The 14,310-nt window shown below is 41.7% G+C and overlaps 2 protein-coding genes across 50 annotated transcripts in view; one reads left to right on the forward strand and one right to left on the reverse strand.

Annotated features, from left to right (window-relative positions):
• Nucleotides 1-7,646, forward strand: part of LOC118398694 (clavesin-2) — a 30,444-nt gene extending 22,798 nt beyond the window's left edge. Inside the window, exon 5 of the mRNA XM_035794314.2 lies at nt 5,219-7,646. Within this exon, the coding sequence (XP_035650207.1) occupies nt 5,219-5,312 (94 nt within the window). The 3' untranslated portion in view covers nt 5,313-7,646. The remainder of the gene's footprint in view (nt 1-5,218) is intronic.
• A 3,101-nt stretch (nt 7,647-10,747) lies between these two features.
• LOC118398687 (triadin-like) overlaps nt 10,748-14,310 on the reverse strand; it is a 67,036-nt gene continuing 63,473 nt past the window's right edge. For all 49 annotated transcript variants that reach the window (XM_052471031.1, XM_052471025.1, XM_052471030.1 and 46 more), the window contains one exon: nt 10,748-14,299. In XM_052471031.1, the coding sequence (XP_052326991.1) occupies nt 14,139-14,299 (161 nt within the window). In that variant the 3' untranslated portion in view covers nt 10,748-14,138. The remainder of the gene's footprint in view (nt 14,300-14,310) is intronic.

A 14,310-nucleotide genomic window follows, 5' to 3' on the forward strand; every position in this document is an offset into this window, starting at 1 on the left:
CTTTGTGAGACGCGGTGTGAGTGAACAGATGATCTCCGCATGTGTGGTTTCCACCGTAAAGCATAGAGAAGGAGGTGTTATTGTGTGGGGGTGTCTGCTGGTGACACTGTCTGTGATTTATTTAGAATTCAAGGCACACTTAACCAGCATGGCTATCACAGCATTCTGCAGTGATAAGCCATCCCCTCTGGTTTGGGCTTAGTGGGACTATCATTTGTCTTTCAACAGGACAATGACCCAACACATCTCCAGACTGTGTAAGGGCTATTTGATGAAGAAGGAGAGTGATTGAGTGCTGCATCAGATGACCTGTCCTCCACCATCCCCCGACCTCAACCCAATTGAGATGGTTTGGGATGAGTTGGACCGAAGAGTGAAGGAAAAGCAGCCAACAAGTGCTCAGCATATGTGGGAACTCCTTCAAGACTGTTAGAAAAGCATTCCAGGTGAAGCTGGTTGAGAGAATGCCAAGTGTGTGCAAATCAAATCAAATCAAATTGATTTATATAGCCCTTCGTACATCAGCTGATATCTCAAAGTGCTGTACAGAAACCCAGCCTAAAACCACAAACAGCAAGCAATGCAGGTGTAGAAGCACGGTGGCTAGGAAAAACTCCCTAGAAAGGCCAAAACCTAGGAAGAAACCTAGAGAGGAACCAGGCTATGTGGGGTGGCCAGTCCTCTTCTGGCTGTGCCGGGTGGAGATTATAACAGAACATGGCCAAGATGTTCAAATGTTCATAAATGACCAGCATGGTCGAATAATAACAAGGCAGAACAGTTTAAACTGGAGCAGCAGCACAGTCAGGTGGACCGGGGGCAGCAAGGAGTCATCATGTCAGGTAGTCCTGGGGCACGGTCCTAGGGCTCAGATCCTCTGAGAGAGAGAAAGAAAGAGAGAATTAGAGAGAGCATATGTGGGGTGGCCAGTCCTCTTCTGACTGTGCCGGGTGGAGATTATAACAGAACATGGCCAAGATGTTCAAATGTTCATAAATGACCAGCATGGTCGAATAATAGTAAGGCAGAACAGTTGAAACTGGAGCAGCAGCATGGCCAGGTGGACTGGGGACAGCAAGGAGTCATCATGTCAGGTAGTCCTGGGGCATGGTCCTAGGGCTCAGGTCAGATGAAACTGGAGCAGCAGCATGGCCAGGTGGACTGTGGACAGCAAGGAGTCATCATGTCAGGTAGTCCTGGGGCATGGTCCTAGGGCTCAGGTCCTCCGAGAGAGAGAGAGAAAGGAGAGAATTAGAGAACGCACACTTAGATTCACACAGGACACCGAATAGGACAGGAGAAGTACTCCAGATATAACAAACTAACCCTAGCCCCCCGACACAAACTACTGCAGCATAAATACTGGAGGCTGAGACAGGAGGGGACAGGAGACACTGTGGCCCTATCCGAGGACACCCCCGGACAGGGCCAAACAGGAAGGATATAACCCCACCCACTTTGCCAAAGCACAGCCCCCACACCACTAGAGGGATATCTTCAACCACCAACTTACCATCCTGAGACAAGGCTGAGTATAGCCCACAAAGATCTCCGCCACGGCACAACCCAAGGGGGGGGAGGGGGGGGCGCTAACCCAGACAGGATAACCACAACAGTGAATCAACCCACTCAGGTGACGCACCCCCTGCAGGGACGGCAAGAGAGAAAAAAAGGCTGTCATTAAGGCAAAGGGTGGCTATTTGAAGAATCTCAAATATAAAATACACTGCTCAAAAAAATAAAGGGAACACTAAAATAACACATCCTAGATCTGAATGAATGGAATATTCTTGTTAAATACTTTTTTCTTTACATAGTTGAATGTGCTGACAACAAAGTCACACAAAAATGATCAATGGAAATCAAATTTATCAACCCGTGGAGGTCTGGATTTGGAGTCACACTCAAAATTAAAGTGGGAAAACCACACTAGAGGCTGATCCAACTTTGATGTAATGTCCTTAAAACAAGTCAAAATGAGGCTCAGTAGTGTGTGTGGCCTCCACGTGCCTGTATGACCTCCCTACAACGCCTGGGCATGCTCCTGATGAGGTGGCGGATGGTCTCCTGAGGGATCTCCTCCCAGACCTGGACTAAAGCATCCGCCAACTCCTGGACAGTCTGTGGTGGATGGAGCGAGACATGATGTCCTAGATGTGCTCAATTGGATTCAGGTCTGGGGAATGGGTGGGCCAGTCCATAGCATCAATGCCTTCCTCTTGCAGAAACTGCTGACACACTCCATCCACATGAGGTCTAGCATTGTCTTGCATTAGGAGTAACTGCACCAGCATATGGTCTCACAAGGGGTCTGAGGATCTCATCTCGGTACCCAATGGCAGTCAGGCTACCTCTGGCGAGCACATGGAGGGCTGTGCGGCCCCCCAAAGAAATGCCACCACACACCATGACTGACCCACCGCCAAACCTGTCATGCTGGAGGATGTTGCAGGCAGCAGAACGTTCTCCACGACGTCTCCAGACTCTGTCACGCCTGTCACATGTGCTCAGTGTGAACCTGCTTTCATCTGTGAAGAGCACAGGGCGCCAGTGGCGAATTTGCCAATCTTGGTGTTCTCTGGCAAATGCCAGAGAACACTGCACGGTGTTGGGCTGTAAGCACGGTGTTGGGCTGTAAGCACAACCCACACCTGTGGACATCAGGCCCTCATACCACCCTCATGGAGTCTGTTTCTGACCGTTTGAGCAGACACATGCACATTTGTGGCCTGCTGGAGGTCATTTTGCAGGGCTCTTGCAGTGCTCCTCCTGCTCCTCCTTGCACAAAGGCGGAGGTAGCAGTCCTGCTGCTGGGTTGTTGCCCTCCTACGGCCTCCTCCACGTCTCCTGATGTACTTGCCTGTCTCCTGGTAGCGCCTCCATGCTCTGGACACTACGCTGACAGACACAGCAAACCTTCTTGCCACAGCTCGCATTGATGTTCCATCCTGGATGAGCTGCACTACCTGAGCCACTTGTGTGGGTTGTAGACTCCGTCTCATGCTACCACTAGAGTGAAAGCACCGCCAGCATTCAAAAGTGACCAAAACATCAGCCAGGAAGCATAGGAACTGAGAAGTGGTCTGGGGTCCCCACCTACAGAACCACTCATTTAATGGAGGTGTCTTGCTAATTGCCTATACGTTTCACCTGTTGTCTATTCCATTTGCACAACAACAACACATGTATTGTCAATCAGTGTTGCTTCCTAAGTGGACAGTTTGATTTCACAGAAGTGTGATTGACTTGGAGTTACATTGTGTTGTTTAAGTGTTCCCTTTATTTTTTTGAGCAGTGTATATTTTTATTTGTTTAATACTTTGGTTACTGCATGATTCCATATGTGTTATTTCATAGTTTTGATGTCTTCACTATTATTCTACAAAGTATAAAATAGTCAAAATATAGAAAAACCCTTGAATGAGTAGGTTTTGTAAAACTTTTGACTGGAAGTGTATCTTTTTTTGACAGTCTATTGTCTCAGTGAGTTTTTTTTCAGGGCTGTGTCTCTTACGACTTACTGGGTCATGAAATGAGCATTAGGCAAAAAAAATGAAATGATGCACTGATCTGCACTCAATTGACGGAGCTCTGACTTCTTCTGAGTGCGTGAGCTACTGTAGCTACCTTCTGGAGCATGAACAGAAGTGATGGAGTTTTACCTTCGGCAATAAGCTCAGTTCCACTCCTGCTGCCTCACAAAACCCTCTGACTAAACCTTTACAGACATATGACATTGTCATGAAGGCAGGCCTTCTTGCCTTGGGGATATTGGCCTCTCTAATGTCCTTTTTTTGAGAGCCATCTTAATTTTTCAAGTGTGTTTGTGTCTGTGCATGCATGCATCTATGTGTGTATGTGTGTCTACCTGAAAGGAAATACATGCACTTCCACCGTTCATAGCACAGACTCTTTAGTGAAAACATGTCTGGATTCAGCAGATTTGAATCAGTGAAATTAATTCTCATTGACATTTCTGCTTACCAAGACAGTAGACCGACACAGCAGGCAAAGAAATGAGAGATACAGCACAGTATGGGATGTTCATAAAGAACATAAAAGCATTTAATAATGTCTTTATTCCTATTGTTAAGCACTCTGTTGCTCTGCATTGCCCCGTATCTGTGACAGAAGAGCATTTGATTTGGTGAATCATAGCATCCTGGCCAGGGTCCTGATGTATGGTGAACTAAAGGCTGTAATCACCAGCAGCCATATGATCTGAAGTGACTTCTTTAGTCAGTGCTATTATCTCCCCACTGTACACTGCCATTCATACACTCCACAAAGTTCAAGGAAACATTACCTCATCAATTACTTGATTAAAATAGCAAAATTGTGTATGAGTCACTGTTAGAGAAGTATATGTTTTGTGTGATGAGCCACTCTGTCATGGGGACCCCATAATGATGAAGCCATACTGTACTGTGTGACTATGATGTCTGTGAGTGGAGGCAGATCTGTTTTACTTTACTGCTGCAGTAATGACATAGCTCCCCGCTAGCAGCAGTAGCTGTATGAACTTCTAAATGTTAACCTCACTGAGGCTGACGTGATTGAGTTCTACTATTCATTCCTATGGTAATTTAGCCCCTGTGTTAATTTAGCCCCTGTGTTCATACATTTTATTTTGTTTTGGGGTGTTTTTTTGCCACAGGTGAATGAAGCTCTGGTTGTTGACTTAGTTATCATCATCGGTCATATGAATCTTTCTCTGTCACGGTAGACACAGGAGACAAACCTGTCCCAGATTTCTGCATGATGAATGATAGCTCCCGTTCCCCAAAGCAGCTTAGGCTTTTATTAGAGAAATACATCAAAAATAGGTCAGATCAGTGTCTGAGGGTGACATTTTGTGATCAACTTTTCGGGCTCATGTACTAGACAAGATAACACCATTTATTTTTCTAGGAGAAGATCATTTTATTGATGGTTTTGTGTGCTTGTGCGTGTGCATGTGTGTGCATGTGTGTGTTTGCATGTAACCCAAGGCCTCTTCTAAAACAATTCATGCGGAGGGATTTTGGGATGCATTTATGAAACCCATCTTATATGACCCCCATGTGTGCTACCTGCTCTGCAGGAGGCAAGGGGGCTCTGGGGCTCACACCTTTTCATCCCACTCCTTTGTACTTGAGTAGGTGAGAACTCATCAGTGATAATGCTTCACTGAGCACAGGCCTCTCGGATGCCAGTCATCTTTTATTTATATCCACAGGTCTCAGTCGGTGGTGGAGCCCGGAGTTCTTAAACGGACAGAAAAGGTGAAGAGTGAGGAGGAGAACATGCAGCCACTGCTCTCGCTGGACTAATGTAGAGTCTGACACAACACAAACAGCCTAGAAAACATTGACCCTCAGACAGACAGACACAGACAGACACAGACAGACACAGACAGACAGACACAGACAGACACAGACAGAATGACGGGAAAGAATGCCCTTGTTCCCCTGAAACAAAAAAAAATAACACCGGTATAAAAAGGAGGTGAGGAGCAGGGAAGAGATTGGAGAACGAGAAGAGCCTGTTCTGGCATCATAAAGATGGCCCGACCCACCATTTTGAGGGATATTTCTAAAAAAATATATTTAAAAAAAAGGAATGAGTTACTAGCAGAGTTCCATATGTTATTGTTAAGTGCCAATTCAAAACTGTAAATACACTTCTGATCTAAACCCCAGGAGAATGGGGAACTCATTGTGACAGAAACACATCTAGAGACTGCTGTTAATATTCTGTATGTGCTTGTGAAATATTTTATGAAAAAATGGTACCTTAGGAGGTTGATGGAAAATCATGCTTAAAGAGGATTGGGAGCTGGGGACTTTCGGTACAATTTCTAAAATGTCCAAACCGGCAAGTGCAGCTCAGGATTAGTTCTAATAATGATGAGGTTCTCTTTAAATGTGAAGCAGAAAGTGTCTGACTGCTTGCACAGCAAGGCATGTGGCTCTTTCATTTGAGGAATTCAAACAGACGTTCAGGTTTCTCTATCTAAAAGCAAACTCCCCTTTACTGTTCAAGGCTCAATGAATTATGTGTTTTTGTCAGAGACCACATTTTTTGTTTGGTCTGAATCTTGCTATTGGAATACTTTCATCCAGAATGGCTTCTTATCTATGGTTATCTATGGTTAAATTTGGCAAAACAGTGTCTTCAAACCATTACATTTTTCAACATTTATGAAACATGTGTCAAGGTTAGGTATTTCATATTGCATTTGAGACAAGATACAAGAAGTGCGTACAGTACCATGAAACAATTCTGCAACAGCAAGGTCACATGACAATTGTTTTATATTTTGAGATGATTTAGTATTAGCTATTGGTTCAGCTCAGAAGTGTTAAGAATGTTTTCTCTGTGTCATGTGATTCCAGAAATGAGTTCTTGTTTAAGATGTATTAACTACACTTGCTTTGAGGATTATCTTGAAACTATTTGTTTCAATAGGAGTGAAGCTGTCCACAACAGCATGGCTACACCTACTTGAAAACCAATTTAGATACAGTATTTAAAATATATAGACATTATTTTCTTATATCTTATTTTATGATGGTGGAAGTTAAGATATAATGTAGACTTATATACCGTGTGATAACAAGCTCTTTTAATGGCTGCAAGGGTACAGTCAGTGTATGCCACTGTGTGATCATCCGTTGCGAGCTCCTTTGTTTCTCCCTGCATGGTGGTGAAGCTTGAGGCCATGTTCAGCTCTGGAGCCCCTGAGCCCTGACACAGTGCTGCCTTCCTGTTATGACACTAACATGGGGTGAGTTTGTAAATTCACTCTGGAGTGGCTGCCTGCTGCCCAGAACTAGGCCAGGCAGACAGACATTCTTAATACCCAGTGAACACAGTACTGTAAACCGTACAGGAAATGTCAGCTCCAGCTCAATGACTGAGTGACTCGGGCTTTCAACTGCTGCAGACCCAGGGACCTTTTTGGTTGCTTTGGTGAAGAAAGGGTGCCATAAGAGCTTGTCAGTGTTACCCACTCTGTCTGTAGTAACCGTATGTGTGAGATGTTACAATAACTTGATAGCTGAACAATGTAATTTTTTTAATCTAAAGCCTCATTATCAGATGGTGCTGTCTGTGTGCATCACCCTGGTATATTTTTGCGTGATGTTCATCAGTATTTTAAGGCATTCATGGTGCTTGTTTGTCCTGTGCACTATTCAGATCATGCAACAAGAGCAGCAGCGTTTTTGAGAATTGAATATGCTTGTTTAGCATTTGGAATGTTCTTCCAACTGTTTTCATGTATCCAGCCTTGCCATTTCAACCAAAGCCACCCATTGAAAAAACAAAGATTTTATTGTATTATGCTTTACTTAATAATAATCCATAGCTTGAAGGTAAAGCAACGATTTATTACGACAATGTATTATTTTTCATGAAATGAATGCATATTATTGCTTTGAGTTAAGTCTTTGGTGTCATGTTTTCATGCCACTTTGATTGTATATACATGTAGGAACAGATGGCAGAGAAACTCAATTTAGAGGTCTAGTCAAATCTCAGATTAGTCAAAGAGGACGTGTTGGGCAGAGTGTTTTAATGTTTAAATTATGTAACTGAATCAAACATGTCCTGAGCAAAAAACAACCAATAAATATGGACACACTTGAATTGGTATCGCTCTGCTCTCTTATTTACTGTTCTGCACTCCTGTATGCTGCAGAGTATGTTTACATCGAATGAATGTCCTAAAATGGATGCCACACTCCTGAGCGCACACCAATTTCACCTATAGGCAGTAAGGCATGCGAGTGAACTAAACAGTGTTACGACCAAGGTAATACTGAAGGTATTTACAGGCACTTTTGTTAATAAGGGGACCTCTGCTGTTGAAGTATGATTTGCAGACCACTGAATAGAATACAATAAGATTACAGCGGGTAATTGAGAGACCCTCAAAGCTTTCAGTAAGCAGGTCGCATTCAAACGAGAGCGCGTGTAAACACGTGTATTGGCAAAGGGACCAATGAATACATTAAAACCTCTGAAAGATATCAAAAGCTGTCTGCTCAGGGTAATTGGTTGGGTTGAAAATTACTTCGGAATGAATACCTCGAGGTCGCATTTCAGAAAAATGCAAGCATCTGGTGTGCGTGTAGAGAGCTAATATGAGGAATTGTCGCAGCAGGATGATTTTTCCGTCCCTGCCTATACTGAGTGTCTACCAGCCACACTGGGTTTACCCCCCACTGAATACACACAGCAGCAAACCCACCAGCTTTCTGAATTATTCATTGAAAAAGCCAGCGTTGTTCCCTCCCACATGACCATCACAAGTGCTGTCTGTTTGGCTAGTTGGCTCACCCAGTCAGAGCCCATACTGACTGAGACAACAGATGTGATTTGATTTATAATTTAGCATGGGATCCTCCACTTTCAGAGATTGGTCAGAATGATGGATGGACTTGACTGTGTATGAGTCTTCTGCTCATCCCTAATTGAGTTCAATGTGATAGCGTAGCTAAAGCTATGTTTTTCCTTTGGGGGAGGCGTTTCACTGTCTGTTGAGAGAGTGAGGGGCCAGGGCTATTACAGGAGTCGTCATCACACTGCACAGTGGAACCTGCAGCTTCCATATTGCCTTGCTTTGCCCTGGTCCACTCCCATACAGCCTCTTATGGAGATGGAGCTCTGATCCTGGCCTGAGGTGGATTCTGGGAGCTGCCTGCATGTTTAGGATGTTGATGCTGGAGGGAGTTGTGTTGTGGAGGGTGCTGTGGCCAGACAGGCAGAGATGAATCACACCTCTTTACCTCATGACTCTTACCATCACACACATGCTGCTCTGGGTACGTGGGAAGGAGCAACGTTCTCTCTAATGTCTCTGTCTGCACAGTGGTTATATCAGAAATTCAAACAACCCCCACAGCGTCATTCATTTCAATCTGTAAACTCCACGGTAGCTTCAAACCAAAGACAAGTGGCAGCATTACTGAGCATGTGGCACATTGTACTAATTTAGTGCTCTGGCTGACCTAGATCTCCTGGCTCATCAGTTGATGATGTGGCCTAGCTAGCTAGCTTGTGCTTCTCTCTATCTATCTCTCACTGCTACTGTAGCTCAGGCTGCATGGGGCCCCACACCTCTGCTCAGATTATTGCGGCTGTAGAGCCATGGAGAATTAAGCCTTTAAATAGTGTACTGCTTTAAAAAAAAATGGGTTCAAGTAGCACCATTTTTATCGTGAATTAACCCAATGTAAGAGAGGAATTCACTGGATTCTATTTTTGTTCCCTGCCCTGTTCGGAGCAGATTTGATTAAATTCCTTTTATGAATGGCTCAGGCGTGGGCTGGGCTGTCTGACTCCTCTTGTTGGGCCAGATTGTGAGGAGTCTTGAGAGAAAATGGTAAGCACAAACCCACAAATCAAATTATACAGTATCACTAAAGTACTTTGGCATACAGTAGCAGATACTCATACTGTATCTGTGGAACTGACTCAATTTGATCTGCACTGCATGCTATTTAGGCAATTACACCTCAAGTACAGATGGCATATCTTAATTAGATCATCCTGTTGTTGCAGGGATGCCAACTTGTACTGTATTCAAGGTTTAACATTTTTTCTAAAGTTAGTACATTTCAGACTTGATTTGCCCTAATGAAAAATGTAGAAACCACTACAAAAAATGGCTATTAATTATAATCCACATAACAATTCACATTTCCTGTTGCTGCAGGAGTATTTTCCTGCTGTGAGAAACTGGGTCAAATTAAGACACAGCATTTGGACTCTATTATTGCCTTGTTTTTATTTCCTCTCAGGCCTGGGAATGGACTATGTATCCTGGGAGTCGTAAAGGCTGCTTGTGTGGTAAAGTTTCAGATAAACAACACATCTGCAATTGAGGGAAGCACTCGATTGCAGAACATAAGGTTGCCTTCCTCGTAACTGTGGTAACAAAAGCAATGAAAACGTCAAGTATGATTATCCCTCTGTTGCAGAAACAGTATTACCGTTTCTGTTTTAGCCCCTCCAATATTAGTCCCTGCCTATAAGGACTGATGTTACACAGGGGAAAATGGACATAAGAGGATTTGACGTGATGAACAGTCTTTATACCCACGGTTGGGCCTCAGAATTTGATAACATTGGGTCGTATGATGTACCCAGTGACTAATGGAAACTTGCTATGTCCTTATTTAGATTTTACAGACGTGTTTAATACACCTTGTCTATACACTTTTGTAATATTTATGAAATGCATATTGTTATATTTGGTAGCACTTATTTATTTTTCCTTTGCCTCCAGCCCCCTTCGATGTGTAGAACGGATGTGGGAGGGGCCAGGTCCACATAATGGTGCAACTTTCAAAAAATCCCAAAAGCTCTGACGAAGGCCGTGTGGCCAATACGTATGCTTATTAAAGATCGTGATAATATCAAGAGCAGTGTGCGGTTTCCTTTTTCCTTCAAAGATCGTACAAAAAAAATATGGTTGTTTTTTTCTTTGTATTATCTTTTACCAGATCTATTGTGTTATATTCTACTACATTCCTTTCACATTTCTACAAACTTCAAAGTGTTTCCTTTCAAATGGTTCCAAGAATATGCATCTCCTTGCTTCAGGGCCTGAGCTACAGGCATTTAGATTTAGCTATGTCATTTTAAGTAAAAAGTTAGGCTAATCCTTAAGAGGTTTTAAGTGGTTAACACAAAAACAAATCTTCCATGACTAGAAGACATGGATTGGAGGATTGGAGGAAAGCCCATAACAAAATCAAACAGACTTATTTTTTTATTTTTTTGACATGTTTACTCGATTTGTAACGCTAACATTGCATTGCCATGTGCAGTCCACGTTTTGCTAAATGTATACACAAAAATGAGGTTAACAACAAAATAAGAGCACATTGTTCTGAAAAGAAAAAAAACAATACATTCTTATAAATACTAAACAATTGATAAATGCTTTAAAAAAAAAATCAGTTATCAGTTGTTTTATGCACCATGTACAACATACTTTAAATATATATTTCTGGGCATTGATTGATGTGTTGTTGCGTTGCTGTTTAAATAATGGTTTGAACTTTGTTAAAACTGCAACAACAACAACAAACTACAACTTAAGAACAGCATCAGTGGCATCATGTTGTGATCAATTACAGAACATACAGTAGCTACAGAAGGCAAAGATAGTTTAGAAATAGTCTCAGAATCTATTAATGGAACATTGACACGATAAATATCTATAAAAAGGAATAGCTCAAAATAAAGTATGTATTTTTGGCAAGACAATTAATCTGGGATGTAATTAGTCTTTGGGAACATATCTGATATTTAAGGCTGAGAGTTTGTTTTCCTCCATGCATGTTAGGAAACTCTTCTGTATAAATGGGAAGTCTCAAATCAACAGAGCGTACACATCTCATAGTAAAGCTATCTATATCCATCCTTTACAGCTCAACTGATGTCTGACTGAGATATGATTAAAGCTAATATTTCAAGTCCTACAGTGCTCACCAGAGTGTAACTGAGACATAGAACCAGAGACAATAACTGACAAATGTTTTGTCTTTTTTAAAATAATAGTCATGCATAATACACAGGAAATTACCAAAAATGAATCGTCCAAAAGAACAAAACAACACAAAATATATTTAGTTTGTGAATAATTGTCGTTAAAATGACATTGTATCAGCTAACATAATCAGCACAGAATCCGTGCTTATTAATCATGTATATCTGAGGTCTGTATTCTGTCTAGACATTCCACAATGTGCCAGGGGCAATGTTGTAAATCAAGTAAACATCAGGTATTTAAACATCATACTGTACGGTTGTCTAGTCAATGCTTTGTTATACTTAATGACTGGGAAGGTATGATGGTATGACCGAGCTCATAATGAAAGAGCAGTCAACCAACAAGTCCATTCTGCCAAGAGTAAATAAGTTTCTCTGACAAAAGAATAGAAAGGTAAGACATAGTTATAATTATACAAATATATAATTAGTGTAATCTCTGTTGTTGCATTGTAGATAAGTGTGGGGGACTCTGCCTCCATCAGTCAGATCCACAGAAAACAACACACAGCAGACAGACAGCAGCATTTCCCCTGGTGGTACAGGAAATGGTGCACTGGAACTTCAAAGTCCAGATTTTTTCCTTTGGCCTACTTCACAATACTTTGTTGAGCTGTTGTTGCGGACTGTGGGTGCATGTGACACTGCAAACGTATGGATAGATAGTAGATACCATACAACAGGCTTGAGACAGCTACAGACAAAACAAAGTAGAGTTTCTCGGCCTTCCCTCTCATGCTTTCAATAGTCTGGCTCCCAGTCTTTTTAGCTAACATTCCACTCCTTGCCACTCCTGTCATTTACCAAAGCTGGCAAATGACAGGAGTGGCAGAGATTGGAATGTAATAGCTGAATAGAGAAGGTAACCAGGCTTTCACAGTATGGGATCTCAGACCACCACTTACTGAGCATTCTTATTTTCCCTTCTACTGTTTAAAGGACATCTGATCTCAGGCCCAATAGTTTCTTTCACATGGTCTTGAAATATGGACCCCTGACACCAGTCTTTAGTTGAGTAAGACAACAATGGATACGCTGGACTCAGCACAGCAGCACCATTATCAGAATAAAGGCACTCCTACTTGAACATGATTCAGCAGTAGGCTGCTGCGCATGGCAGCAAGCGCCATGATAGTAACATGACAGTGATGATAAAGTCATCCACACCTATATATCACAGGATGACGTCATAACACCATCTCACGAGAATCATTGTCAGTTGTAAAAAAAAAAAATCATGTGTGGACAGTCATTGACTTGACCTCTAGTGTTGCATTCTCAGTACACACACACACTCCTCAGGAGAGAGAGAGAGAAGAGGTTATTCTGGTTAACAACGGGAGCTTCCATGAGAAATGGTACCATAGTCATCTTCCCACAATTCTTTACCAACATGCCAAGCAGCAAGATACAAGCTGATGCAGTTATTTACATGGAAGTAGCATATCAAACAAAAATGACAACATAACATCACCTTGCTTTACAGTGTGTGTCATGAGTGATAAGGCAGTGTTCTTAAGCTATGTGTTTTATGCAGATCTGGTCAGATAACTACAGTTAGTGTTAACATACCTTATCTAATAACATCTGACAAGGAGTAGAAACGTTTACTGTAGGTGAAAACTTCTTGTCATCTTTGGCAGGCAAACTAATTTGATGAATATTAACAATAAAAAATAAACGATATTCTTTCTAAATACCAGATATACTCAAATCTAAAATATCAATTTCAGCAATTTTTATACGAATATCGATCCTCTTTCATGATCAAACTGTGATGCACACAATTTCTAAAATGATTATGAAGATTGTCACTGTTTATTTAATGCTCAACTATTACAATAGTCTTAAAAAATGGCTTAGAATTTCCTGTTCCAGCAATAATGGCAGGGTATGTCACACATCAACAGAAGCATACAGACATGGACATGTTCGGAGAAAGTGAGCTATATTGTTCATTTGTTATTTTATAGCATGTTCAATTTGTTTCCTTAATAAAATATAATCAACACATTAAATAAAAACTAAACTCAATTTTAATCACAGTGCCATTGATAATATACGACCCTAAAATCAATTTACAGATGTTTTGTCATTCTGAACTCATTATGAATGTCATTATGAATGTTGTGATAAAAGTAACAAATGAAAAAATTATAACGTGAAGTAATTATTCAACAAATGAAAATGGCAGGATGTTGATATCACATGTACATTATATACATTGAACTTGAGCCTAATTACAATTTATATGCATATGTACATTGAATTTGGTTGAAATTTACAGAAATGATCAATTCCATTTGCTTCCTAAGGTAATACATAGGCATAACTTACACTCCTTTTCTTATAAATAAATATGTTGAAAAACATAGATCACAAAGGACTCAACACTGAGCGCTATCAAAAGCGGCAAAGCCACAGGTAAAAGAAAATAGTTCATTGACTTAACTCACGGGAGCTCGACCGGTCATAGAAAAATAAATAATACTGTACTGTCCATCCATCCTTCCCCTTTAGTCCCTGATTATCCTGGTTAAGGCTGTCGTGCAGACTGACTAGAGGGAGCAGCATGGAGGTGAGGAGCTAGTCTACTGCCCCGCCGCTCTGGCTTTCTGCTGCTGCGCCTGCTGCAACATCATGGACCGCATGGCTGGGCTCATCGACACAGGGGTCATACCAGGGGTGGAAGGTCGCAAAGGGTAGTGGGCATTCTTTCCAACCATTAAAACACACTGCAATACTTTCTGACCTGTAAGATAC

The sequence above is a fragment of the Oncorhynchus keta genome, chromosome 19 (genome assembly GCF_023373465.1).
Source record: "Oncorhynchus keta strain PuntledgeMale-10-30-2019 chromosome 19, Oket_V2, whole genome shotgun sequence".
Taxonomy (NCBI): Eukaryota; Metazoa; Chordata; class Actinopteri; order Salmoniformes; family Salmonidae; genus Oncorhynchus; species Oncorhynchus keta.